This window comes from Felis catus, chromosome E2, assembly GCF_018350175.1.
Source record: "Felis catus isolate Fca126 chromosome E2, F.catus_Fca126_mat1.0, whole genome shotgun sequence".
Taxonomy (NCBI): domain Eukaryota; kingdom Metazoa; phylum Chordata; class Mammalia; order Carnivora; family Felidae; genus Felis; species Felis catus.
The window spans coordinates 15081680-15109663 of record NC_058382.1 but is presented as its reverse complement, the minus strand read 5'-3'; the positions used below and the strand labels follow the sequence as shown (position 1 = coordinate 15109663).

Genomic DNA, 27984 nt, shown 5'->3' with positions numbered 1-27984 from the left:
CTGCTTTAACCTTCTAGTATTGTCTTCTGCACCTGGGTAAGAGTTTCCAGGGCATATGGGGAGGGGAGGGGGGTCGCAGGCTCACATGTTCATCTCCCGTCAACATTATTGGAGAATGTCAAATTGTTTTCCAAACTGCGACATCTATTCCCACTGGCAGTAAAGGAGAGGGTCTCATTCTTTCTGACGTCTGGGTGGGTAGTTTTCCTTGGGTCTAACGAGTAGCCACTGAATTTGTTCCCAGGCTTCTGGCGACCACCGGCGGTGCTGTAATGACCAGCCTGGGGCAAACGTTACTTTCCACAGAGGCGAGTGTCTCTCAGGTATATGCCTAGAAGTGCTGTCTCAGAGAGAATGTACATTGTATTGTATTAATGGCTCTTCATTATTACATTATTTCCTTCTTTCTTTGGGTTTCTTCTGCTGTTCTCTCTCAACACTTCTTCTGTTGGGAAAACGCGTTAACTCAAAGGTTTTCTTCCTTTCCAGTACGAGCATTTGAGGATGATGAGAGAGCGAGGGGCGGGCTGAGGACAGTGGGAACGCTAGCGCACCCCTGTCCCCCCAGGTGGGAGGTGTGTGAAATTCCCCAGGCACTCTTGGCTGTCCCAGGACAAAGGCAAGGAAAGAAAACAAATGACTAACTGATAGAGATCACCGTCTTACAGGACATCAGTTTACAAACGTCTTGGTAAATTACAAGAAGAAGGCAATCTTATCAATAGGTTAATCTCCAGAAACCTATAGCCTCAGTTTCCTCGAGCCCCAGCATCACCCCTCCATAGCGATGTGGGGAATGAAGGCAAGGAGGAAATGGCAGGTAAAATTAAATTTCCTCATTACCTGTAGCCCATTGACAAATAACTGGAGGCAAATACAGACTAGAACGTTTCTCCAGGGACCCCGTACCGTCCTGTCCTAAAGTTAATGCCTTAGTAGAGGGAAACAACCTTAGCTGGACAATAGCGAGGCTGCAGGTATCTTAGGAGTCGCTTTAGCAGAGCAAAGTCCTTCTGGAAGCCTCCCTTTGCCTTTACCTCCCCCAACTCCTTAGTATATAAGCAGTCACTCTTCATAACCCCAGCGTAGCTCGTTCTGCCCATGGGTCCTGTTCCCGTGCTTTAATAAAACCACGTTTTTGCACCAAAGATGCGTTTAAGAATTATTTCTTTGCCGTTGGCTCCGGACCCCCCCCATCACCCCAAAACCTCATCAAGGCTGTGACTTTCCCTCTCCATGCTGACTTAGCTGCCTCCTCCAGTTAAAAAATTTTGTTTTTTTTTAACGTTAATTTTGAGAGACAGAGACAGAGCATGAGTGGGGAGGGGGCAGAGAGAGGGGGAGACACAGAATCCGAAGCAGGCTCCAGGCTCCGAGCTGTCAGCACAGAGCCCGACGCGGGGCTTGAACCCACGAACTGCGAGATCATGACCGGAGCTGAAGTCGGGCGCTCAACCGACTGAGCCACCCAGGCGCCCCCACGTTTACTTTATCTTGTTGAAAGTGAGTCTGTTGGGTGTGTGTGAGCGCGCGCGTGCGTGTTCACACGCCATTGGAATTGCTGGGGGAAGACACGTTCCAGGCAGAGGGGAACCGCAAACACAGAAGCCCTGAAGTGAGAACTGAAGTGTCACCCGGTAGAACAGTGGTGGCGTGTGTGAGAGGAGACGAGTTCGGAGAGGTGATGGGGACAGGTGTGTGGCCTCCAGCGGGACATGGTGGGGATGCGGACGCTGGCCTGGAAAAAAGAACCACGAGAGTGACAAGGGGCTGGCCTGTTGATGTTGACCCTGACGTGGGTGGCTGGTGCCTTGAGTTCCCATTGGTGGCCGCTTGGTCAGAGGACACGGCGCATAGGTGGCTGGAGGCAGTGGTCTGTCCTGCCTGCAGCGGTGCACATCCAGCCCCTGTGCGGTTTCCCCAGGCGACCCGATCCCAGGTGATCAGGCCGCGTTCTTCGGCACAACTGTGTCATTCTGGATTCTCTGGTGCTTTGGGCGGGACTCAGAGGCTGTGCTGGGGCCCTTCTGTACCCAGGTCCTTTCCAGCGGATAGCTGCAGCATTAGGTATCCTTCCTGCTGACGAAGACCGAAAGCGTAGACCCAACTGTTTCCAAGAGCCAGGTGAGAATTTCCGGAAATTACAAACTTCAGATTCACCTTAACGTTGTAAGCGAAAACGTTGTGATCAAGAATGAAAAACAAAACCAGATCAGATTGAAAAAAAAAAGCGTTTTTCTTGAGATACAGCCACTCTTTTAGAGAATACAACTTCGTGGTTTTTATGCACGAGGTTGGGCGAAGATCACCACTGTCTAATTCCAGAACTTTTTTGATCACTCCCCAGAGAAACTCCACATCCTTTAGCAATCACCTGCCTTCAACCCATAGCAATCACGAACCTACTTTCTGTCTCTATGGATTTGCCGTATAAAGGGAATCATAAAATACGTGACCTGTTGCGCTCAAGGCTCACCCACGTTATGGGATGTCCATCACCCCTTTTGGTGGCCAAATAATATTCCGCTGTAGGGACGTACCACATTTGTATTCATCAGTTGAATGCAAATTCTCCATGACTTCGGCTCCCAGTTCACTGGCTTCCATGCTGCCTCTCATCATTCTCTGTGATTTCTGCACCCAGGTAGGTGACCCTCGAACCATCCTGGCCTCTTGGTTCTAAGACCTCCTCTTCCCCAGGGACCTTGTCCTCCCCCCCAGCCCCTCCCTCCCATGGGCACCCCTACACCTTGTCTCAGTAACCGCAGCCTCTGAGAACTTCAGCTTCACGCATCTCACTCACCGCCCATCGTAGCCTGTCTTTCTAGTTCATTCCCTCCAAAACCTCAACTCCCAACAGTTCGCTGACCCTCCCAATTTTCCTCTATCCCTCAGCCCCCTCATATCTTTGCAGAGATTAAATTCCTTGACCAACAGATGATGATCACCCCCTCACACACACTCTCTGCACCCCTCTCTGCCTCACCATATACATCTGTTGAAACTACATTCCTTATTAGATCTAAGTCTCCACCTGTGCGGCTGAATGTGGGTGGAGAAAAATACACAACCGTGGTAACTGGCCTTGCCCTAACATTTTTTTTTGAGTGCTTATTTTTGAGAGAGACAGCATGAGCGAGGGAGGGGCCGAGAGAGAGGGAGACACAAAATCCGAAGCGGGCTCCAGGCTCCGAGCTGTCAGCACAGAGCCCGAGGCGGGGCTCGAACCCACAAGCTGTGAGATCACGACCTGAGCCGAAGTCAGATGCTTAACCGACCGAGCCTTCCAGGCGCCCCATAGCCTTGCCTTAGACTCATGCTCACCCGCTTGGAGCGGACCCACAGTGCTGCTCAGCAGGTTGGTCTGTGTCCCAGTTCCCCTGACTCTCCCAGATGACTTCTCCTCCACCCCACAAGACCTTTCTCATCCTTGCTCTCAGCAGTGACCTCCTTCTTGCTTCCCGAGAGAACCACAGCCACCTTCCCACGGCGTCCCCCCCTCCTGAGTCTTCACCCCCCCATTCCACCTTCTCTGTGCCTGGAGGGGGGGGCAGAGCCAACCATATTCCCATCTGCTGGACCACCCTCCCCCCGCCCCATGCATATTCTCCTTTTTCTCTTCCCCCCATTCAAGAAATGGGTCCCCTGGGGGCTCCAGGGCTCCAGAGAGAAATGTGACAGGCCCGAGAGCAGAAATAGGTCAGCTCTCTCTTCTTTTCTTTTTTTTTAAAGCCTCTTCAGGGCTCTGAGCGGAAGTAGCTTCATGGTCTGTTGGGTTTCAGATAGAAAGTTCAGGTGCCCTCAGGGGCTAATGAGTGAAGCCAGCCCAGTAGAGGAAAAGTTCTCAGTTACGTTAAACAGTTGTGACACTTCCCCCCGCCACCACTTATAAGTGACACACAAGCAAGCACATATATTTAAAGCATACAAGTTGATGAATGTTGGGTTATATATAAACCTGTGAGGGGCACCTGGGTGGCTCAGTCGCTTAAGCATCCGTCTCTTGATTTTGGCTCGGGTCGTGATCTCACAGTCCGCGGGATCGAGTCCTCTGTCTGGCTGTGCGCTGACAGCATGGAGCCTCCTTGGGATTCTCTCTCTCTCTCCCTCTCTCTCTTTCTCTGTCCCTCCCCTGCTCTCTCTCTCTCTCTCTCTCTCTCTCTCTCTCTCTCTCTGTCTCTGCCTCTCCCCTGCTCGCTGTCTCTTAAAAAATAATATGAGGGGCGCCTGGGTGGCGTAGTCGGTTAAATGCCGACTTCAGCCATGTCACGATCTCGCGGTCCGTGAGTTCGAGCCCCGCGTTGGGCTCTGGGCTGATGGCTCGGAGCCTGGAGCCTGTTTCCAATTCTATGTCTCCCTCTCTCTCTGCCCCTCCCCCATTCATGCTCTGTCTCTCTCTGTCCCAAAAATAAATAAAAAACGTTGAAAAAAAATTAAAAAAAAAAAAATGAAATGTTAAAAAAAAAAAAAAAGATCATGATGGTGAGAATGAACACACCCATCGTTCCCGAATTTCTTCATGCCTCTTGGTAAACCCTCCACCCACAGCCCTCCTCCGCACACACTCCGCCCCGCACAAAGACAGATCCGCTTTCTGTCACCATTGGTTAGTTTGCATTTTCTGGAATGCAATTTATGTAGTATGTATTCCCACGTCTGGCTTTTTTTGTTGTTGTTGTTGTTTTTCCACCCAGCAGGATTGTTTTGAGATCCGTGCGCGTGGAACTAGGCCATTGCGTGGAACAGGTTAAGTCACCCCAGTTGGTTTATTGAGTCACCTGTTGGTTGGACATTGGGGTTGCTTCCAGTTTGGGGCCATTACAAATAGGAGTGCTTTGAACACTGGTGTACAAGTCTTTGTGTGAACATCGACTGTCATTTCTCCAGCGTGTACCCCTCGGAGTGGATGCCCGGGTCGTATATGGGAGTTACGCATCTAACTTTTTAGGAAGCTGCCGAGCGATTTTCCCCAAGTCATTGTACCCCATGTCATTTATTTCTTCATCACCGCCACCACCCCCACCATCATCAACAACCGGTGAAAATGAGTCTCTTTCTGAATTTGTTCATTCCTTCCTTTAACGGGTATCTATCGGGTACTGCTCCGCGCCTCGCCCTGTCCTAAGCACTGGGAATTCAGCTGAGCAGAAGGCACACAAAATTTCCTGTCCTCGGGGGGGGGTGGGGTGGGGGGGAGACGATGGTTGACTTAGATGCTCTCTCAGCATAGGTGACATGGTGTAGAGGTTCGGAGCACACGGGTGCTCAGGAGATGGATGACCTGGGTCCGAATCCCGGCTCTGCCATCTCCTAGCAGCGTTGGCCTCGGGCAAAGCCTCTTATCTCTGAGTAAAAAGGGAATGGGGATCGTGCAGTCTTCACCACCTGAGGTTGTGGCATTGCTGGTTCGCCAAACTGGCCCCTACACACAGAGGACAAGGGGGGACCAAAGAAAGAGGCGGACCACTCCAGATGGGTAGGTGGCAGGTTTAATAAGCAAGGGAGCTCACTTACGAGGCTTGTCTTGGGCGCCACAAGAGGAGTGGGTCTCCCCACCCGCCCTCCAGAATCTTAAAGTTGGCTTTTAAATTTTTTTTTTTAATGTTTATTTACTTTTGAGACAGACAGACTGCGAGTGGGTTAGGGGAAGAGAGAGAGGGAGACACAGAATCCGAAGCGGGCTCCAGGCTCCGAGCTGTCAGCACAGAGCCCGACGCGGGGCTCGAACTCACGAGCTGCGAGATCATGACCTGAGCTGAAGTCGGCCGCGCAACTGCCTGAGCCACCCAGGCACCCCCAGAATCTTCAAGTTTATACAGAGACCTTAACTGGACTCAGTCACGTATACCATCCACATGGTCTCAACGCCTTACTCTGTCAAGGCTACGTCCTTGGAACAGCTCCCACGGCGCGAACAGTGAGCAGAGGTACATTCCGTGGTCGGGGGAGGGAGGGAGGAGCCTCTGATTGGCTGAGTCCAGATCATGGGTCAACCAGCAGTCCTGTCCTGTGTGACGTCCCCCCATCCTCCACCCCTCATGACCGACTCTTACAATCTTACACATACCCCCCCCACCCCCCACTGATTTATAAAGTCTCCCAGGCCAGGGGTCAGATTGCTGAAGGTGTTCACCTGTGTCCCCATGTGATTTAATAAAGACGATGTGCTAGCTGCCTTATGGGATGGGAACACACACTGTTCTGTTTGGAAAATGACACAGGTGTCTCCTTGCCAAGCAGTGATCATGTCCAAGGCCATTCTGTTTTGGCGGACAGCTTTCCTCATTAGAAAGATTTTAGGGTTCAGTAAAGACAGGCTTTGTTGGCTATCGTTCAAGATTTGCTGGGTGACTTTAGTAAGGGCTTCTGTGTGTGCTATAATGTCCTCCTGACCAGGGGCGCCTGGGTGACTCAGTAGGTTGAGCGTCCGACATCGGCTCAGGTCATGATCTCGTGGCTCATGGGTTCGAGCCCCACATCGGGCTCTGTGCTGACAGCTCAGAGCTTGGAGCCTGTTTCGGATTCTGTGTCTCCCTCTCTCTGCCCCTCTCTTATTAGCGCTCCGTCTCTCTCTCAAAAAAATTAAAATAGGCATTAAAAAATTAAAAACAAAATAACGTCCTCCTGCCCAACCGAGGGAACAAAGATGGCCGCCAAACAATGGTACCAGTGGAAAGACATGACCACCTGGCCTTGAGGAGAGGGAGGCTGGCGGTTTTAGGAACTTGACCTGGTTGTACATACCCTACGCGTTGGCCAGGAGAGGCAGCACTGTCAGGTGTGAACAGATGGACCGGGGGCTGGGTGGGCCAGACCAGGACCCCCACCTTCTCTCAAGGGGGCGTGCTCCATTCAGGGTATAACACATTTCCACAGGTCCCGCTTGCAGCGGGTTGGTGGGACCCAGTGGAGATTGAAGGGATCCCCCTTCATTCAGGGATTCGAACTAACCTCCCCATCCCCGGGGATGTCTCATCGCAAGTTCCAGTAGAGAACGCAGAGAACGCCTCTTTCCGGTGTGATAGGGTTCGGTGTTCTCAGCAGCCAAGCATGTCGACCTGCAGTGAGAATTGGGACAATGGCTGTTTCCCATGACTTCCATGCCTTTGTGGTGTCGGATGTCTCAGCAGGGGTGTCTAGTCTGGCATATGAGGCAACAAGTCCTACTGGTTGGTCATTCAAATGTATTAACGCCTGGGGAGAGTATTTAGTTCACCCAGCCAGGGTGGTTTTACCTGTTAGTAATTTAATCTGCTGGGTTTTTTTTAATGTTTATTTATTTTTGAGAGAGAGAGAGAGATAGATAGAGACAGAGCACGAGTAGAGGAGGGGCAGAGAGAGAGGGAGACACAGAAGCCAAAAGCAGGCTTCAGGCTCTGAGCTGTCAGCACAGACTTGGGGCTCGAACCCACGAAGTCAGATGCTTAACCGACTGAGCCACCCGACTGTCACCCTGTGACATACCTTTTAAAATTATGACTGATAACACTAGACCAGGACCTATCAGAGTTTTAGGAATTTCATACAAATACAAAGAGAGTTTAGCATCACTTCCTATCTGCACTGTTTCCCATGTAATTTATTTTTATTTTTTAAAGATTTTATTTTTAAGTAATCTCTACACCCACAACCCTGAGGTCGAGTCACATGCCCTACAGACTGAGCCATATAGGCGCCCCTCCCATGTAATTTAAAACATAAAAAGAATCCTAATTAGTTTAACATCTCTCTTTTATAAGGAGACAGAACACACCTTTTGAGATGTTCCAGGGACCATCTGGAAAATCCCAGAGTTAGTTCAAGGTTAACAAGACTTGGATTTAGATATGATTTGGGGGAAGTTTGTGAAAAATATCAAAAGGTTCTAAAGCACATGATTAAAGAGGATCATAGGTCACTGTGAAACGATCCTTAGTTATTCATTTAACCAGAGTGATAATGAGAGTAAGTTACATAATTGTAAAAACACTTAGTTCTTTTAATAGAGAAGAATCCGCTTTCTTAAGTCATCAAAGACCTGAAAAAGACGGCAAGAGGCTCCGGAGATTATTTTGATAAGACTTGGAATCTGTTTTCCAGGCAGATTACCTAGGTAAAAACAAAACAAAACAAAACAAAACAAAACAAAACAAAACTTTCATAATCCCATCGAGAACAGAGCACTGGTCCAAGAAAACTGTCCCTTTAGCAGAGAGAAAATTACATTTTGCTTTTACGTAAGCACACCGTGGATACTGAAGCTTATTTTTCTTTAAGCCAATTAAATAGAGCTCTTTTACAAATTAATTTTGGCACCACCCGTGGCCAAAAGGAAACCCGTGAAGGGAGGAAAACCACATTTACATAGCATACATCTAGAGATGTGCATAAACGTGTAGACAGAGACCCCATTCTGTCTACCATTCCAGAACCTCAGCCCTTGACGAGGAATCTTCTGGAGGCTGTGGACTAGAGAGGGGGCTTCTGTGGCAGCCTGTATTTTATTTATTTTTCAAGATTTTATTTTTATCTAAAAAATTAAAAAAAAAATTTTTTTAATGTTTATTTGTTTTTGAGACAGAGAGAGACAGAGCATGAACGAGGGAGGGTCAGAAAGAGGGAGACACAGAATCTGAAACAGGCTCCAGGCTCTGAGCTGTCAGCACAGAGCCCGACGCGGGGCTCGAACTCACAAACCATGAGATCATGACCTGAGCCAAAGTCACTCAACGGACTGAGCCACCCATGTACCCCTTAAAGATTTTATTTTTAGATCATCTTGGGGCGCCTGGGTGGCGCAGTCGGTTAAGCGTCCGACTTCAGCCAGGTCACGATCTCGCGGTCCGTGAGTTCGAGCCCCGCGTCAGGCTCTGGGCTGATGGCTCAGAGCCTGGAGCCTGTTTCCGATTCTGTGTCTCCCTCTCTCTCTGCCCCTCCCCCGTTCATGCTGTCTCTCTCTGTCCCAAAAATAAATAAACATTGAAAAAAAAAATTTAGATCATCTCTACACCCAAGGTGGTGCTTGAACCTATAACCCAGAGAGCAAGAGTCGTGTGCTCCACCAACCAAGCCAGCCAGGCACCCCCCCAGCGGACTCTGTTTTAAAAAGCCTTTTCCCCCACTTTTCCCCTCAGTCTTACGCAATTCTGGGCAGTGCTTACATGGCAAAGGCATGATAAGATTTACATCGTCAAGGGACAGGGAAAGAATTGCGAGTTTTCTCCTAGTAGTTTTGGGACACATTTCTCTATTATCAGCAGTCTAGGGGAATCACTATTTAACATTCTCCTTTGTTTTAAGGCTCCAACGGTATGGGGCACGGGGTCCATCTCATTGTCAGGCGCCACAACATCCTCCCCTTTCCTCTCATCACTTTCCCAGGGATTGTAGCTCTTAAAATTTTTTTTTTAATGTTTATTCATTTTTGAGACAGAGAGAGAGAGAGAGAAAGAGAGAGAGCCAGAGCGTGAGTGGGGGAGGGGCAGAGAGAGAAGGAGACACAGAATCCAAAGCAGGCTCCAGGCTCCGAGCTGTCAGCACAGAGCCCGATGCGGGGCTCGAACCCGCACACTGTGAGATCATGACCTGAGCTGAGGTCGGACACTTAACTGATGGAGCCACCCAGGCGCCCTGGGATTGTGCCTCTTAGCGTCCTAATCAGGCTTTTCACAAGCGCTCAGATCTTAATCTGGGGCGGCTTGCGCCCTCCTAGCTTTGCCCAGCGGCACGCTACTTATTCTAAGTCTGCAACTTATTATTACTTTGTTTTCCTACCGTGCTGTGAGCCCCGAAGCCAGCAGAGTCATGGACAACCGCCTTCCTAACTTCAGCTCTTCCAACTTTCTAACCCAAGCTTCAGCCTCTGGTGCGCACTGCCCAGAGTAGCGGCCGGTCCACTGCGGCAGCTCCGTGCGCTGTGTGATGTGGGGAACAAAGGCAAAAGAAAAAGAAATTAAATGTCCTTGCAATTTACAGTCCATTGACAAGTCCTTGAGACGGGCAGGGTGACCTTCCTCTAGGATCTCAGCTGCCTCTATGAAGTTGATACTTCGCTAAGGGCAAAAGGCGATTTTAGCCCAGTACCCCCCACCCCCACCCCGAATCCTGTAAAGCTACTTTAACACATAAAAATTCCTTTGGAAACTTCCCTTATCTCACCCCGTCCCAAGCTTAGGGCCCACTGATATACATCTGAAGGGTCATATGACTCGGGTTTTATTAAACAGTGATAAATGACCTTTTCCTAACAACAGCTAGCCCCCTCAAGGTCCCGGAAACCTCGCTTCCAAAATTCTTTAGAGGCATACCCTGTCCCTAACCTCCTCCCAACCCTAAGGTGTGTTATCAGTCACCAGTCACAAACCCGGTGCAGCTCTTCCTGCCCAGGGGTTCAGTCCCTGTGCTTTTTTTTAATGTTTATTTTTGAGAGAGAGAGAGAGAAAGAGAGAGAGATCGTGAGTGGGGAAGGGGCAGAGAGAGACAGAGACATAGAATCCCAAGCAGGCTCCAGGCTCTGAGCTATCAGCACAGAGCCCGACACGGGGCTTGAACTCAGGAGCTGTGAGAGCCGAAGGTGAACAGTCAGCCAACCGAGCCACCCAGGTGCCCCAAAGTCCCCGTACTTTAATAAAACCACCTTTCTGCACTGATGACGTCTTTTTTTTTTTTTTAATGTTTATTTATTTTTGAGAGACACAGAGTGTGAGTGGGGAAGGGGCAGAGAGAGAGGGAGACACAGAATCCGAAGCGGGCTCCAGGCTCCGAGCTCTCAGCACAGAGCCCCATGCAGGGCTCAAACTCACAAACCGTGAGATCATGACCTGAGCCGAAGCCGGACGCTCGACCGACTGAGCCACGCAGGCGCCCCTCGTTGATTGTTGGTTTGCAAACTGGCCCCATACACAGAGGACAAGGGGAGACCAAAGAAAAGAGGCGGACCAGTCCAGATGGGTAGGTGGCAGGTTTAATAAGCAAGGGAGCTCACTTACGAGGCTTGTCTTGGGCACCACAAGAGGAGTGGGTCTCCCCACCCACCCTCCAGAATCTTAAACTGGACTCAGTCACGTATAACATCCACATGGTCTCAACAACACCTTACTCTGTCAAGGCTACGTCCTTGGAACAGCTCCCACTGCGGAACAGCGGACAGAAGTACATTCCGTGGCTGGGGGGGGAGGGGGAGTGGGAGGGAGGAGCCTCTGATTGGCTGAGTCCAGATCATGGGTCAACCAGAGGTCGTGTCCTCTTGATGACATCCTGGAACAGGCCTGCAAGCCACGAAGCATTAGCCACGATCATGTTGGGGCAGCCAGAGAATCTATAGGCAGAGCACAGGATGTTCCTCAATGGGGCACGTGATGCGGTGGCTCATTGTGATTTTGATTTGCATTCCCCGAAAGATTGGTGAGAAACAGCATTTCCTTGTGTGCCTATTAGCCATTCGGGTATCTTCTTTGGAAAAATATCTATTTAAGTCCTTTGCTCGTTCTTTTTTTTTTTTCTTTTTTTTCTTTTAATGTTTATTTGTTTGTGAGACAGAGAAAGACAGAGTTTGAAGGGGGGAGGGTCAGAGAGAGGGAGACACAGAATCTGAAACAGGCTCTGGGCTCTGAGTTATGAGCACAGAGCCCGACATGGGGCTCAAACTCACAGACGGTGAGATCATGACCTGAGCCGAAGTCGGACGCTTAACCAACTGAGCCATCCAGGCGCCCCTATCCTTTGCCGGTTCTTAAATAGAGTGTCTGTTGCCGACTTTTAGGGATTCTGTGTATATTCTGGATATTAACCCCGTGTGATTTGCAAATATCTTCCCCCATACAACGGGCTGCCTTTTCACTCTGTTGATTGTTTCTTTGGACGCACAGATGTTTCTAATATTACATTCTTTGTTTTGTTTTAATTTCTTTTTTTTTTTTTTTAAAGTAATCTCTATCCCCAGCGTGGGGTTCGAACTCACCACCCCGGGATCCGGAGCTGCATGCTTCCCCGGACTGAGCCAGCCAGGCTCCCCACGCTTTTCACTTTGCTGTCATCCAATTTTGTTTTTCTTTTGTTGCCTGGTCTTTTGGTGTCACACCCAAGAAATCATTGCCAAATCCTTTGTTGTGAAGCTTTAGCCCTATTTTGTTCTTCTCAGGGTCTTCTAGTTTGAGTTCTTACATTTAGGTCTTTGGTTCATTTTAGGTTCATTTTTGTTTGTGGTGTTAGCTAAGGGGCCTCCTTCACACCTTCTCATGGGAAAAGGCTGATCTTTTCCCATCAAATGAGCTGGGCACCCTTGTCAAAAATCGTTTGACCTTATATGCGAGGGTGTATTTTTAGAATTTGTGCTTTTAACAAGTTGCTGCCGGAGAACCGCTGATATGCCTCTATAGTATCAGATTAAAAGTAAAACAGGAAGGGAGGTTATACTTTTTGAGAAGTCACAGACAGGGTGACCCCTCAACAAAACTTTGCCAGAAGCAAGAGAGTCAGAGGCTCGCATCTGGGGAAGATGTTCCAGGCAGAGAAGATAGCCGCGCAAAGGTCCTGGGGTGGGTGCGTGCCTGGCAGGTGCGGGGAACAGCGAGGAGGCCTATTACAAGGAGTTACGTTTTCCTCCCAGGTTAAAATTTCCTCCCACCATGGTCAGACGCGGGCTCCAGTTAGATATCAAAAAATAAAAAGATTAAAAAAATAAAAAGCTGTGTCTCTCACAAACCTAAATTTTGGCTTGAGAGGTGAACCTGTGATTTATTTTTAAAATTTCCTTCTGGCTGCCATGTGGGTGGGAATCGGAGGGGATCCTCTGGACTAGGAGCCCGGAGACAGTGGAGGCTGGGCTAGACCAGGATGGGGGGGCCATGGAAGGGGAGGATGGGGTGCACGGGAGGGGGAGAGGGAGGTGTCCAGGATGAGGATCCGGGCTCTAGTCTAGGGACTGGGGGATCATGAGGGCCCCCTGTAATGGGGACTAGAAGGAGGAGCTGTTTTGGGGGAGATGCTGTGGCCGGTTTGGGACATCGTGGGAGTGGAACCCCAAGAAAAGGCATCCAGCCCAAAGCCCAGAGCTCCAGAATGAACCAGACACGGGGTGTGCCTCCACAGCCCTCCAGCAGGGGTACCCCAAACATCCACCACTTGTGTTTCACGTTCGCAAACGCTGCCACGTATCCACGCATCACCCACGGACTTAGTTACCGGGTAATTTTCTTGAAATCAGCTCAGATTTTTTGTTGTTGTTAATTCAACACATTTATTTAAACGGGAAATGTCAGGGGGCGCCTGGCGGGCTCAGTTGGGACAACACGTGACTCTTGATCTCAGGGTTGTGAGTTTGAGCCCCACGTCGGGTATGGAGGTTACTTAAAAATAAGATTTAGATGGGGCGCCTGGGTGGCTCAGTCGGTTAAGCGGCCGACTTCGGCTCAGGTCACGATCTTGCGGTTTGTGAGTTCAAGCCCCACGTCGGTCTCCGTGCTGACAGCTCAGAGCCTAGAGCCTGTTTCAGATTCTGTGTCTCCCTCTCTCTGACCCTCCCCCGTTCATGCTCTGTCTCTCTCTGTCTCAAAAATAAATAAACGGGGCGCCTGGGTGGCGCAGTCGGTTAAGCATCCGACTTCAGCCAGGTCACGATCTCGCGGTCCGTGAGTTCGAGCCCCGCGTCAGGCTCTGGGCTGATGGCTCGGAGCCTGGAGCCTGTTTCCGATTCTGTGTCTCCCTCTCTCTCTGCCCCTCCCTCGTTCATGCTCTGTCTCTCTCTGTCCCAAAAATAAATAAAAACGCTGAAAAAAAAATAAATAAACGTTAAAAAAATTAAAAAAAAAAAAGATTTAGAAAAATAAATAAAATAAAATAAAATAATAAGCAGGAAATGCAGGAAATGTCATTTAAATCTAGGAGGTGCAAAGCCAGTATCATCTGTCATAAATAGAATATGGCAGCACAAATACCCCAGTGACTCAGCAAGGACCAAGAAGAGGTACCGAAAGCATTGGGTGAAGGGCTGCTGGGGACAGGTTCGTCACAGGGTCTCAAAGTATCACCCACAGGTGACATCATTCAAAGGGGGGGGAGATCTGGCAGTCACTTCCTGTTGTGGGCAGAATTATGACCCCCCCATTCGTATTTTTTTTTTTATTTTTAAAGTTTATTTATTTTGAGAGAGAGAGAGAGAGCGAGCACAAGTGAGGGAAGGACAGAGAGAGAGGGAGAGAGAAAGACAATCCCAAGCAGGCTCTGCACCGCCAGCACAGAGCCGGCTGCGGGGCTCCAACTCACGAGCCATGAGATCGTGACCTGGGCCGAGATCCAGCATCGGATGCTTAACTGATGGAGCCACCAAGGCGCCCAGGAAATTCCTATGTTGGAGTCCAAACCCTCAGTTCCTCAGAATGTGACTGAGATCTGCAGAGAGCTAATTAAGTTAAAATGAAGTCACATGGGTGGCCGTAATGCACTATGAATGGTGTCCTTATAAGAAGACACGGACAGGGCGCCCGGGTTGCTCAGTCAGTTAATCGTCCTACTTCGGCTCAGGTCATGATGTCACAGTTTGTGAGTTCGAGCCCCGCGTCGGGCTCTGTGCTGACAGCTTGGAGCCTGGAGCCTGCTTGGGATTCTGTGTCTCCCTCTCTCCGCCCCCCCCCCCCCCACTCATGTCTCTCCCTCTCTCTCTCAAAAATAAACATTAAAAATTAAAAAAAAAAAAGTAGAGACTGGGAACTAATGTAACATTGTGTATCAACTACACTTCAATGTAATAAACAAACAAGTAAATGTTTTAAAAAGGAGAAGAGATCAGGACACAGACACACGCAAAGGGAAAGCTGTGCATGTGGAGACGAAGGGAGAAAATGGCCATCCACAAGCCACAGGGAGAAGCCTCAGAGGAAACCAAACCTGCCAAGGCCCTGATCTTGGACTTCCAGCCTCGAGAATCTTTAACCACCCCATCCGTGGTTTGCTACTATGTCACCTTGATCAAACCAATATTCTCCTAACTCCCCAATATTCTCCTAACTCCACGGGAACAGTTAGCATCACTGATCAGGGGGCCCCTGACGGGCTGCACGGAGAGGGACACAGTGTCCCCCCACAGAGTACGCTTCTCTGAACTGCGGGACTGGCACCTAATAAGGACCAGACAAATCCAGAAGGTGGGATGGCCCACGACACATACTCCCCCAGAATACAAAGAACTTCTACAGCTCAACAATAACAAAAACCCAAATAACCCAGTTTAAAACTAGGCAAAGGGTTTGAATAGATATTTCTCCAAAGACGATGTACGGATGGCCAGCAAACATATGAAAAGATGCTCAACATCACTAATGCAAATCAGAACTACAATGAGACACCCCTTCATGCTCATTACGATGGCTACTCTACAAAAGAAACAAAATGATCATGGAAAGTAGATGTCGGGAAGCATGTGGAGGAATCAGAACTCTTGTGTTTTGGGGACGCCTGGGTGGCTCAGTCAGTTGAGCGTCTGACGCTTGATTTCAGCTCAGGTTGTCATCCCAGGGTTCTGGGATCGAGCCCGGCATGTGGCTCCATGCTGAGCACGGAGGCTGCCTGGGATTTTCTCTCCTCTCTCTCTCCCTCTGCCCCTCTCCCCTGCTTGCACTCTGTCACTAAAAAACAAAAACAAAACAAAACAAAAAAACCAACAAAAAAACCCCACCCTCTTGTGCTTTGCTGGTGGGAATGTAAAATGGCACGGTTCCTATGGAAAAAAGTTTAGAGGTTCCTTTAAAAAATAATGGGGCGCCTGGGTGGCGCAGTCGGTTAAGCGTCCGACTTCAGCTCAGGTCACGATCTCGCGGTCCGTGAGTTCGAGCCCCGCGTCGGGCTCTGGGCTGATGGCTCAGAGCCTGGAGCCTGTTTCCGATTCTGTGTCTCCCTCTCTCTCTGCCCCTCCCCCGTTCATGCTCTGTCTTTCTCTGTCCCAAAAATAAATAAACGTTAAAAAAATAATAATAATTAAAAAAAAAAAAGACATAAAATTACCATCGGATCCGGCCATTCCGCTTCTGGGTATTTATCCAATAGAAATGAAAGCAGGATCTTGAAAAAATGTTTGCACCCCCTTGTTCATTGCAGCATTATTCGCAATAGCCAAGAGGGTGGGAACAACCCAATTTTCCATAGAAAGCTGACTGGAAAAGCAAAACGTGGTATATACATACAATGGACTATCATTAGGTCTTTTATATTTATTATTATTTTAAGAGAACAAGAAACTTTTATTATTACAAATTTTTTTTAATGTTTTTTATTTTATTTTTGAGAGAGAGAGAAAGAGAGAGTGTGCACAAGCAGGGGAGAGGCAGAGAGAGAGAGAGACAGAGAGAGGGAGACACCGAATCCGAAGCAGGCTCCAGGCTCCGAGCTGTCAGCACAGAGCCCCACGCAGGGCTCGAACTCACAAACTGTGACATCATGACCTGAGCCAAAGTAGGATGATTAACTGACTGAGCAACCCAGGCGCCAGTATTATTATTATTAATTATTATTATTATTAGTTTAATGCTTATTTATTATTGAGACAGAGCAGGGGGGCAGAGAGGGAGACACAGAATCGGAAGCAGGCTCCAGGCTCTGAGCTGTCAGCACAGAGCCCGACGCGGGGCTCGAACTCACCGACAGCGAGATCATGACCTGAGCCAAAAAGTCAGAAGCTCAACCGACTGGGCCACCCAGGTGCTCCTATTTTTATTTTTTTCTTTAAGTTGGTTCCATGCCCAACATGGGGCTTGAACTCTCGACCCTGAGATCAAGAGTTGCATGCGTGCCCTACCGACTGAGCCAGCCAGTTTAAAGACCGCTATTATTTGGTGTTTATTTATTTATTTTTTAATTTTTTTTCAATGTTTTTATTTATTTTTGGGACAGAGAGAGACAGAGCATGAACGGGGGATGGGCAGAGAGAGAGGGAGACACAGAATCGGAAACAGGCTCCAGGCTCCGAGCCATCAGCCCAGAGCCTGACGCGGGGCTTGAACTCACGGACCGCGAGATCGTGACCTGGCTGAAGTCGGACGCCTAACCGACTGCGCCACCCAGGCGTCCCTATTATTTGGTGTTTAAAAAGAAATCCTGGGGCTCCTGGATGGTTCAGTTGGTTAAGTGTCTGCCTTCCGCTCAGGTCATGATCTCACGGTTCAGGAGTTCGAGCCCCACATCGGGCTGTCTGCTGTCAGTGCAGAGGCTGTTTCAGATCCTTTGTACCCCTATCTCTCTCTCTCTCTCTGCCCCTCTCCTGCTCCCTCGCTCTCTCAAAAATAAAAATCGGTCACACAACAATGTGAATACAGTTAACGCTACGGAACTGCACACCTAAAAACACTTTAGAGGGTAAATCTTGTATGATTTTTACTACAGTGATAAGAAATATATACACATGTACATAAGCGCATAATAAATAAACACAATACAATTCTCAGTGTCCTGCTTGCCCTGGAGGTTCTGGAAAAAGGAGATGGTCCCCTCACATCTCTTGGGTCTCTTGGGATGCAGCCACCCCACTGAGTTGTGTCTGAATCGTAAGATCAGAGGCCACATCCTGTAGCTCATCACCACCCCCCCCCCCCATCCCTGCTTCCTGCCCCACTCCCCAGTGTAGCCATTTTAAGCTTTCTGGCTTTTAAAAACAATTGCAAAGAACTCCTCCCTGGCACGTTTTTTTTTGTTTTTGTTTGTTTTTTTTTTACTTGATGTCTAAAATTACAGAATTTTGATTATGAAATGCAAAATGTGAAACGTAAAATTTTAATGGCAATACATCTCTTCATGAAATGGACTGAGAGGGATTTTCCTATTTTTCTAGTTAATTTCTGTTATCGGTAGACGCATGTCCTTTGTCGCTAGAACAGGACTGGGCTGGATATTCGTTCTACTCCCTTTTTTTCTCTCTTGAAAAAAAAATTATTTATTTATTTGGAGAGAGAAAAAGCACGAGTCGGGGAGGAGCAGAGAGAGAGGGAGAGAGAGAGAGAGAGAGAGAGAGAATCCCAAGCAGGCTCTACACCGTTGGGGCTCGAACCCACAAACCATGAGATTATGACTTGAGCTGAAGTCGGAGGCTTAATGGACTGAGCCACTCAGACGCCCCAATTTTTCTCTTTTATACGAAGTGCTGAGTCACTGGTAAGTTTCCGCAGCTGCCGTAAGACATGACTACAACCTCCGTGGCTGACGACAACAGAAATTTCTTCTCCTACCATTCCGGAGGCCAGGAGTCTGGAATCAGTATCCCCAGATTGAAATCAAGGTGTTGACAGGGCCTCACTCCTTCTGGAGGCGCTAAGAGAGAATCAGGTGGGCGCCTCTCCCGGCATCTGTGGCTGACGCCTTTCCTGGGCTTGTGACCGCCCACCCTCCACCCTTCAAGGCCACGTCTTCAAATCTCCCTCTGCCTCTCACAGGGACACGTGGGATTGCATTTGGAGCCCTCCCCCAGACAATCCAGAATAGCCTCCCCGTTTTAAGATCCTTGACTTAAAACATCTGCATGGGGGCACCCGGGTGGCTCAGTCAGTTAAGCGTCTGACTTCGGCTCAGGTCACCATCTCACCGTCTGTGAGTTCGAGCCCCTGCGTTCCGCTCCGTGCTGACAGCTCAGAGCCTGGAGCCTGCTTCGGATTCTGTGTCTCCCTCTCTCTGCCCCTCTCCCACTCATGCTCTGTCTCTCTTTCTCGCTCGACAATAAGTAAGCATTAAAAATAATTTTTAAAAAATCTGCAAAGACCCTGTTCCAAATAGGTAACACTCATGGATTCCAGAGGTTAGGACATGGATGTCTTTTGGGGAGTCATTTTCAGTGTACCACAGAAACTCTGTATTTACTGCACACCTACTGTGTGCCAGGCATTTGTCTAGGCACGGAGAATACAGCTGTGAACAAGACAGAGATCCCTAGCCTCCCTAAGGCAGTCTAAGGCCACACTGTCCAAAATGGTAGCTCTCAGCCCCGTGTGGCTATTGAGCACTTGAAATGTGACTGGTCCCTTGGGGCGCCTGGGTGGCGCAGTCGGTTGAGCGTCCGACTTCAGCCAGGTCACGATCTCCCAGTCCGGGAGTTCGAGCCCCGCGTCAGGCTCTGGGCTGATGGCTCAGAGCCTGGAGCCTGTTTCCAATTCTGTGTCTCCCTCTCTCTCTGCCCCTCCCCCGTTCATGCTCTGTCTCTCTCTGTCCGAAAAATAAATAAAAACGTTGAAAAAAAATTTTTTTAAATAAAAAAATGTGACTGGTCCCAACGGAGATGTGCTGAAATGTAAAATACACACTGGAGGGGCACTTGGGTGGTTCACTTAAGCATCTGACTCTTGATTTTGGCTCAGGTCACGACCTCATGGTCGTGAGATCGAACCCCACCTCAGACTCTCTGGTGGGAGGGCGTGGAACCTGCTTGAGAGTCTTTCCCTCTCCCTCTGCCCCTCTGCTTGCACACTCTCTCTCCTTCAAAAACCAAAGAGAGAGGGGCGCCTGGGTGGCGCAGTTGGTTAAGCGCCCGACTTCAGCCAGGTCACGATCTCGCGGTCCGTGAGTTCGAGCCCCGCGTCAGGCTCTGGGCTGATGGCTCAGAGCCTGGAGCCTGTTTCCGATTCTGTGTCTCCCTCTCTCTCTGCCCCTCCCCCGTTCATGCTCTGTCTCGCTCTGTCCCAAAAATAAATTAAAAAAAACAAACAAACAAACAAACAAAAAAACCAAAGAGAGAAAAAAAAGAAAAACATGAAAAAAGTACACACTGAAGTTTGAATATTTAGCACGCACCCAAAAAGAATGTTAAATAGCACGATAATTTTTGGATATATTTTTTTAAAGATTTTTTTTATTCAAAAAAATTTTTTTAATGTTTATTTTTTAGAGAGAGACAGAGCGTGAGCAGGGGAAGGGCAGAGAGAGAGAGGGAGACACGGAATCTGAAGCAGGCTCCAGGCTCTGAGCTGTCAGCACAGAGCCTGACTCGGGGCTCAAACTCATGGACGGTGAGATCATGACCTGAGCCAAAGCTGGACGTTTATAACCAACTGAGTCACCCAGGCATCCTGATATATTATTTTAATTTTTAAGTAATCTCTACACCTAACGTGGGGCTCGAGCCCACGACCCTGAGATCAAGAGTCACACGCTCCTCTGACTGAGCCAGCCAGGAGCCCCTAATTTTTGGATATTGATCACATGTTACGAGTGATAACCTTTGGGATACATTGAGTTAAATCCAATAGGTTATTAAAGTTAATTTCACTTGAGTTTTTACTTTTCTGTAATGTAGCTACTAGAATATTTAGAATTGCATACCTAGCTTGCATTGTATTTCTCTTGGATGGTGCTGTGCTGTTCTAAGGGACGGGAGCCTGTGGACAATTAACACAATAAATATGTGCATTTTATGGTATGCTAGGAAGTGATCATTTCTATGGAAAAAAAAATAAAGATCGGGGTAAGAGAGTATATCAGCTTCCTGTTGCTGCTGTAACAAATTACCACAAATGTAGTGGCTCAAAAAACCACAAATGTATTATCTTGCAGTTCTAAAGGTCAGAAGTCCAAAACGGGTCTTAGGGCCTAAATCAAAGGCCGAATTCTTTCTGGAGGTTCCAGGGGGAAATCCATTCCCCGTCTTTTTCAGCTTCTAGACAAGTCTTTGGCTCCTGGCCACATCACTCTGACCTCTGCTTACAAAATCACATCTCCTTCTCTGACTCTGACCCTCCCACCTCCCTCCTAAGAGGACTCCTGTGATGTTACTGGTCCACCAGGATGATCCAGAATCATCTCCCCATGTCAAGATCATTCATTTGGTCACATATGTCAGGTCCCTTTGACCACGTAAGGTAACATAGTCACAGACCTGGGGGATCAGGAGGTGGATGTCTTGGGGGGGGGCATTATTCTGCCTGCCGCAGGGAGGGTCAAGCCAGAGGAGGTGCAATTTTACACAGGGTGTCTGGGAGAGCCTCCCCGAGAAGGTGACAGCCACCTGAAGACCTGAAGGAACGGAGGGACGGAGCGATATAAATACTAGAGAATGGAGTAGCCAATGCAAAGGCCCAGAGGTGGGTCTGTTCCGGGGAACCTCGCTGCCTCCTGGCACCTAAACCAACAGGGGTCAGGAATCGGTGCTGTCCTGGCGCCTCCCGAATCTTGCCTGAGGAACAGGAGGATGTGGGACCCCTTATCATAGTCCGTCTCTGGGCACAGTGTCTCTTGCCCATGGCTCCTCAAAGGGCAGTTGGACCTGTGGGGAGAGGCAGGAGCCTGGGTCAGAAGGGCAGTGGGTCCAGCGGTCCCCCCCACCCGCAGTCCGGAGGGGCGATCACCTGGGCTTCGCGGTCCTGTCTGTCCTGTCTGTGCAGCGTTCGCCGGCTGTGCCACTGGCGCAGGGAGGCGCGGGCCTCAGAGCTGAGCCCCTGGGGTGCGCGGCCCACATCGGGCTGGTAGTGAGCAATGTGGTGCAGCGCCCCAAACCACGTGGTCAGGTAGTAGCCGGCTAGGGGCAGGAAGGGGTGGTCAGCGCAGCTCTGGGGCTACGCTGGTGGCCCGAGGTCCCCCTGCAGTTGAACCCTTGCTGCAGGGCGAGGCTGTTTGGCCCCAGGGCGCCCCCTGTGGGGTCCCGGCGTTCCGGGGTGGGGGCTCACCTTCTCCCCGCAGCTCGTCCGGATCCAAGAGCTCCATAAGAAACTCCACGTCCAGCTGCGTCTCCCCAATGTGCGGACTCCAGATCAGTTCTTCCGTCAGCGCGGGCAGGAAGGCGTCGGCCCCCAGGGGCTCTGGCGGAGCAGGACGGGCTCCGAGGTGGATGGCGGGCGTGCAGACCCCTCCGTCCGATCCCCAGAACACGAGTGCGGGCTGCCCTTCCACCTCGCTGGGCCGGCAAACGCCTCTCGGCGGATCCCCAGGCTCGCGTAGGCGCCCCCTGCTAGAGCGGGTCACCCTCTCCCCTGGACGTGCACACTGGCGCCTCCCACCGCGCCTCCCCCATCCTCCAGCCACCGCACATCCGGGTAGACGCGGGTAAACCTTTACCTTGGTCCTCGCCCCGAGCCAGGCCCGCGTAAACGTCACTGCACACCTCCAGCAGCAGCGCCACCTTGCGGCGTGGGGCGCAGGCGGCGTGGAGGTGCTCCAGGCGCGCGTGGATGCGGGTCCGCAGGGCGGGGGCGGGGCCCTGCCCCTCAGGCCCCGCCCCCGCCCGCAGGGCTGTTTGTCGCTGCCGCAGTCGCCGCAGCTCCCGGGCTCGCAGCGTCCGGAGTCGCGTCCACAGGGCGGGCTTCAGGGGCTCCAGCACCGCCCGGCACAGGGCGGCTTCCAACGCGGCGCCTGTGAGGGGTTGAGGTCGGTGAGCGAAGGGCCGCCTGGCTGACCCACGTCCACCCTCTCGCTCCACTTGACCGTACCCTCCGCCCCCCCCCCCCGCCCCCCAGCCCTCCCTGGCTTCTGGCCGCCCACAAGTGTGGACATGGGTGGGAACACGTGTGCAAGAGGGAGCCTGGGTGTGGAGTATGGCTGTCGCCCATGTGAGAGATGTTCCCGTAGGGAGGGAAAAGCACGTGAGTGGAAAAGCAAACAGGTGCACACGGATGGAGAGAAAGACGTTGGGTGTGAAACACACACGTAAGGCCCGGAGATGGCAAACGAGAACACGAGGGGGTCGGGGCGTTGGCCATAAATTCCCTCCCAGTCCTCCTTATTACCAAGATCCTCCTCCTTCTGGGGGACCCCAGGCCCCCGGCTCCCAAAGACAGCCCTGACGTCGGGGTCCTTTGACAAGTGATCCTGGAGGTCGGTAAGGAGGTGCCGCACATCCTGAAGCAGCTCTGTGGCCGGGTCCCCGGGCCTGTGGGGGCCTCCAGCATTTGAGGTGAGGCGGGCTCGAAGGCCCTGGAACTGCCTGCCCACGTAGTTGCTCCGGGCCCTGGCCAGAGCCTGGATGTGATGGGTGAGAACATCGTCAGGTCCTTTCTCTTCATCTTTGTAGCTGTCCTTGTCCTCGTCCTCGTCCTCGTCCTCCTTCTCTTTCTCCTCCACCAGGCTGGCTAGGGTTGGCCCAGGATGGTATCCTTCTGGGCTGAGCGGGCCTTCGACCCAGGAGACCCGGTGAGGGGCAGGGTTCCTGGGGGCTGGATGTGAGGAGAGGGTCGGGTCCCGCAGAACAGCAGCAATAGCTCCCTCATCCTTCAAGGGCCCAGGGCCCTGCCCCACCCAGCTAACCTGAACTGTGTCTTTCTGCAGTCCCTGGAGGTGTCTCTGCGGTGATCTGCTCCAAACCCCACCCTCCGTGGGTCTCCAGGTACAGCTTGTTCACCACGGGGAGCACCTTCTCCGAGATGTTGAGTTGGACGCCGCCGGTCTGTGCAAGACCTGGGAGCCAGCACAACCGAGGTGTCCCAGATGTCCCAGGCGCCAGCCCTGGTTCCTTCAGGGTACCAGGAGAATTAATTCCCAGCCTCATTACTGAAGGAGCTGAGGCTTCGTCCCTGGTCCCTTGTCACTCAGGCCCAGGAGTCGAGCCTCCCACAGCTCTCTCAGACCCCCATCCTATCCTCCCTCAAACACAGAAGTCTGGTCCCTGAAGTGCCATCCTTCTGGACCAAGGAGCCTGGAAGGTGGCCTCTCACCTGTTTGTTGGTCTCGTGGCCTTAGAGTGGGAGGGGGCAAGAGCAGTGTCCTGGGCAAAACATCCCTGAGAAAAGATAATGGGGAGCTGCAGTGGGTGGGATGCCTTAGAGATGGATCCCCCTTAGCCCTTTTGACGGGTAACCTGTACCTGCTGGCTGATAGGAAAGCCAGGAGATGGGGCAGGTCCGGCATACAGAGGTTAGAGTATTCCAGAGAAACACCTGAGGGTTGGGGGCAACAAAGGGCAAGGAAGAAAAGTTGAAGGGTGGCAGCCTCATCTTCCCCGGGACTCTCTCTTCCTCAGTTCTGCAGTCCCCCAACAGCCCTTCAAAACAGGGAAATTTCTACCCCTTGAAGTCCCCATCTTTTCCTGCGTCTTTAGGCTTGCATCCCACTTATGCCACCAAATAGGATTTGGGAGATTATTTTGGAAGCAAAGCTCACCAAATTTGCTGTGGACTGGAAACTCAGGAGTAGGCTCCTTACCTCCAGGAAGCTTCTGGATCTGGTAGGTGCAGACTTCTCCTGGTGAAGCTCCTGTCCTCAACACCAGGACCTGGCTGGAGTTGTGTCCCGTGACCAGGAAGCTCTGGTTCGGGGGTGGGGGTGGAGGCAAAGGTCATCTTGGAGAGGATTTGTGCAGATGTCTGTTACTTTTGCTTGCCCAGCATCCCATTTCCCTTATGTTGGGTTCCACTGGTCAAATTTCCTTTAGAGAAACCCACTTCCTCCCTTAGTGCCCGTGGGTGGGACTCACTCTGTCCAAGCCCTAGGGGTGATCTGTGACCTGACCTAGCCAATAGGATGACAGTGCTTTCTAACCACTGTGATTGGTTCAGAGATGGGCATGTGAATCAGGCCCAGCCAATGGAAATCTTCCACGAGGTTTTTGCTGGAGCTGTTTGACACAAGGACTCTTTTCACACTGGGATTGCTAAGCTTGGAGATGTGGCCCTGAGCTGGGGACAGCCATCTCTGCCACCACAAGGAGGGAGCCCCCTCGAGAAGGAAGCTGTGTAGACCCTAGTTGCCTTATCCTAATCCGTTCCCTGTCCCTTGCAGAACTGCAGGGTTGTGAGGGCCTCATCTGCCCAGCCGTAGAAGATGGATAATGACGTAGGTGGTGTTTCTCACCTCGGGTTTTATAACTCCCAGGGGAGTTTTAAACAATGTATTGCTACCCGGGCCCCCTTCCATATGTTCTGAATCAATTGTGAAGGCTTTTGGTTTTCCTGTTTCTTTTAACCGGCGCTTCCTTTCTCGTCTTCCTCCTGCCTGGAGCTCACACACGTGCTTGGACCTGGGGCAGCCACTGGGCAACCACGGAGGAAGTCCAAGAGAATTGCAAAAGCTGGCCTTGGTGTCCCCGAGCTGCTAAACTAGAGCCTGCAGCTGCCTTTCTCGTACAAAGAGCAGTGCCTATTTGCCTAAGCTACTGTGTGGATCGAGTGTTTGTTCCTCGAAACCCCAAACGGCCGGCTTTCCCCACAGTTTAAAGCAAAGCCCAGGGGCGCCTGGGTGGCTCAGTTGGTTGCGCGACCGACTTCGGCTCGGCTCACGATCTCACGGTTTGTGAGTTCGAGCCCCGCGTCGGCCTCTGGGCTGACGGCTCTCTCTGCCCCTCCTCCACTCATGCTCTCTCTCTGTCTCAGAAATAAGTAAACATTAAAAAAAAATTTTTTAAGCCAAGCCAAGACGTGGGATGAAGAGAACTTTATAAGTCGTCTAATGCTCAGGATCCAGACATTGCTCAAATTCCCTTTCTTCCGGGGTTTTCAGCCCACTTACTTTTCAGTAAGTGGCCTTTTTTGGTTTTCCCGGTTTGTGCTGTTTGTCACCAGCAAGCAGCGGAGTCCTGACTGACCCACGGTGTCATGGGGAGGGTCAGAGAGGGTCCCCGGCTGTGAGTACTCACCCCCGGTGGCCACAGCTCAAGAAGGGCTCCCGCATCCTGAGTAGCCAGCTCTGGGATCTGCCACACCCCCCGTGTCCTCTGCAGGCGAAGGAGTGGCTCTGGGGTCCCAAGGACCCCTAAGGGGGTCTCACCTGCTCCATTCACCTGTGGTGGAACCATCCTGGGACATGCAGGGTCCAGGAGACCAGAGGTTAGAGGTGGGCAGTTGGACACTAAGGTGGGGTCCAAGGTGCAGGGGGCAAGGGGCAGCCCAGGGGCGAGATGAGATTCAGGGTCCTATGGGGGGGTGTGGGCATTGGATGGCTGGAAGGGCCTTCTGAATCCGGGGGCAGGAGTTGGAGACCCCAGCCCCGGCAGCTCTCACCTCTCCCCGTCGATGAGGCCTGCAGAGGCCTTGTCCTCCGGCTGGGCCATCCTCAGGATGCGGGAGGCCAGCAAGCCATGGTCTGGCCTCTGGCAGGGAGGAAGGTAAAGTTCAAGGCTGCTCCAATCCAGGGGTAATATTCACGATATAGCAGAGACCCTGACCGATCAGAATGGGCCCAAGGCCCCTCGCTGTGCCAGGTGTCAGTTCTTTAGCGGCTGGCTGGTGGGGAGACGTGGGGAGCCCAGAAGGAAGGCCCGTGTGTCCTGGTGGGGAGGGGACAAGGGGAGGACCCAAACCGACAGCTGTTTACCAAGTGGTACAGGAACACTTCAGATTTTGACAACCGGTGCTGCCATAATACAGACGCGGACCAGTTGAGTAACAACCCCGTGTCTGGACAAGTGCTCCGCCCATGGTAGGCACTCTGTAAACGTGCCATTGTGTTACAGACGTCCTCTCTTCCTCCCTTCCCAGACCACAGAAGGGCTCTCGGATATTCCCGCCCCCACCAACATTCTACTGGGAAAGTTTTCAAACGTTCAGAAAAAAGGAGAGAATTTTACAGGGAACATCCATATACTCACTACCTAGATTTTATTGTAACCACTTTGCTTTTTGCTTTTTGCTTTGTGACACATCGGTCCCCTCTATCCACTGGACCTCAACTCTTAATTTTTAGAAAAGGTTTTTTCTGGGCGCCTGGGTGGCTCAGTCGGTTAAGCGTCCAACTTCGGCTGGGGCCATGATCTCATGGTCCATGGGTTCGAGCCCCACATGGGGCTCTGTGCTGACAACTCGGAGCCCGGAGCCTGCTTCGGATTCTGTGTCTCTCTGTATCTCTGCCCCTCCCCCACTCATGCTCTGTCTCTCTCCATCTCTGAAAAATGAATAAATGTTTTAAAAAGTTTTTTTTTTAAGATTTTTTAAGTGGGCTCCATGCCCAACATGGGGTTTGAACTCACAGCCCTGAGATCAAGAGTCGTATGCTCTATGGCTGGGCCAGCCAGGTGCCCCCATCAGGCCTCAACTCTTTTTTTTTTTTTTATAATTTTTTTTAATGTTTTATTTTATTTTTGAGACAGAGAGAGACAGAGCATGAACGGGGAATGGGCAGAGAGAGAGGGAAACGTAGAATCCGAAGCAGACTCCAGGCTCTGAGCTGTCAGCACAGAGCCCGACGCGGGGCTCAAACTCACGGACCGTGAGGTCATGACCTGAGCCGAAGTCGGACGCTCAACCGACAGCCACCCAGGAGCCCCTGGGCCTCAACTCTTAAAGCCAATACACAATCCTAGCTACAGTGGGTTATGACTCGAGGTGGGCATTTTTTAATATTTTCCCTGCGGCCGTCCCAGGAGTGAGACCTCTGCGGCCATTCATCTGTGCACCCAACAAACACTTAAGAAGTACAGGCCCAGACTGAGGTGCCAGCCCCGGGGGGAAGGTGATAGACAGGACGGGCCCCTGCTCTCAGGGGCTTCCATTCTTGCTTGGGGTGGTATAGGAGGCGGGTAATAAATGGCTTGCTGACCAGAAACCCAGGGTTTGGGGAAGGGTGGGGACAGTGAGCAGGTGCTCAGTCCAGGGGAGAGCAGGCAGGAGGGGTAGGGGCAGGGAGGCAGATGCTCGCCTGGGTCCCACAGAGGAGAAGACGTGGAGGAGGAGGAGGAGGAGGACGGGGAGGGGGAGGGGGAGGAAGGGGAGGAGGCCGGTGGCGCTGGCCAGGGCAGCACGGGGGCAGCTACCTGATACCGAAGGGAGGCAGTGGGGGGTGACGACGCCAGCTGCTCGGTCCCTGGGGACCCCTACCTGTTCTTCGAGGGGAGGCCTGGAGTAGCAGGAAGTGAAAGTGTTCCTCACAGAGAGAGGAAGCTGAGCGGGTGGGGGAAGAGGCGGGGCTGGGGGGGGGTATCTGAAACCAACCTTCCCCTCTTTTGGGGGCTCAGACCTTAGGTGACCAGGCTTTGGAGGAAGGGACTCTGGCCATCTGGGGGCCCACGGGGAAGAGCCACGGGGCTGTCGCAGGCCCCGGAGTCCCGTCAACACCCTCTGCTGTTTCTCGTAAGAGCCTGCAGGTGTTCTAGTCTCCCTGCCGCCCGCCCTCCGGCTGCTT

At 51.4% G+C, this 27984-nt stretch overlaps 1 protein-coding gene and 1 long non-coding RNA gene across 5 annotated transcripts; one reads left to right on the top strand and one right to left on the bottom strand.

Moving 5' to 3' along the window:
- Positions 1-27887, bottom strand: RINL (Ras and Rab interactor like). 4 transcript variants are annotated; one of them, XR_006590536.1, is made up of 12 exons: positions 25869-26656; positions 25505-25664; positions 24076-24178; positions 23738-23810; positions 23589-23653; positions 23182-23331; positions 22665-23090; positions 21997-22290; positions 21609-21740; positions 9754-9893; positions 6952-7058; positions 1-603 (listed from the first exon to the last, which is right to left on the bottom strand). XR_006590536.1 is itself a non-coding variant. In XM_019819576.3 (12 exons), the coding sequence occupies exons 2-12, from the start codon at positions 25916-25918 to the stop codon at positions 21149-21151; spliced, it is 1683 nt and encodes a 560-aa protein (XP_019675135.3). In that variant the 5' UTR covers positions 25919-26134; positions 27681-27887; the 3' UTR covers positions 20463-21148. The 4 variants fall into 4 exon arrangements, 3 of the variants coding, with proteins under 3 accessions (XP_019675135.3, XP_044902451.1, XP_019675134.3); XM_019819576.3 differs by lacking the exons at positions 1-603; positions 6952-7058; positions 9754-9893 and adding exons at positions 20463-21208; positions 21291-21460; positions 27681-27887 and having other exon boundaries at positions 25869-26134; XM_045046516.1 differs by lacking the exons at positions 1-603; positions 6952-7058; positions 9754-9893 and adding exons at positions 20463-21208; positions 21291-21460; positions 27681-27887 and having other exon boundaries at positions 25869-25957.
- On the top strand, positions 23214-25213 carry LOC109494807. Its single transcript, XR_002149875.3, has 3 exons — positions 23214-23352; positions 23972-24097; positions 24652-25213. It is a non-coding gene; the product is annotated as an uncharacterized LOC109494807 (long non-coding RNA).
- Positions 27888-27984: the final 97 nt, after the last annotated feature.

Bases quoted from the DNA above. Each gene is read 5' to 3' on its own strand.
- RINL (XM_019819576.3), bottom strand. From the start codon at position 25,918: ATGGCCCAGCCGGAGGACAAGGCCTCTGCAGGCCTCATCGACGGGGAG. The intron at 24,179-25,504 runs GTGAGTACTCAC...CCCCCGAACCAG, and splicing joins TTGAGCTGTGGCCACCGGGG to AGCTTCCTGGTCACGGGACA. The intron at 21,461-21,608 runs GTGAGCCCCCAC...TCCTGCCCCTAG, and splicing joins GGACGAGCTGCGGGGAGAAG to CCGGCTACTACCTGACCACG.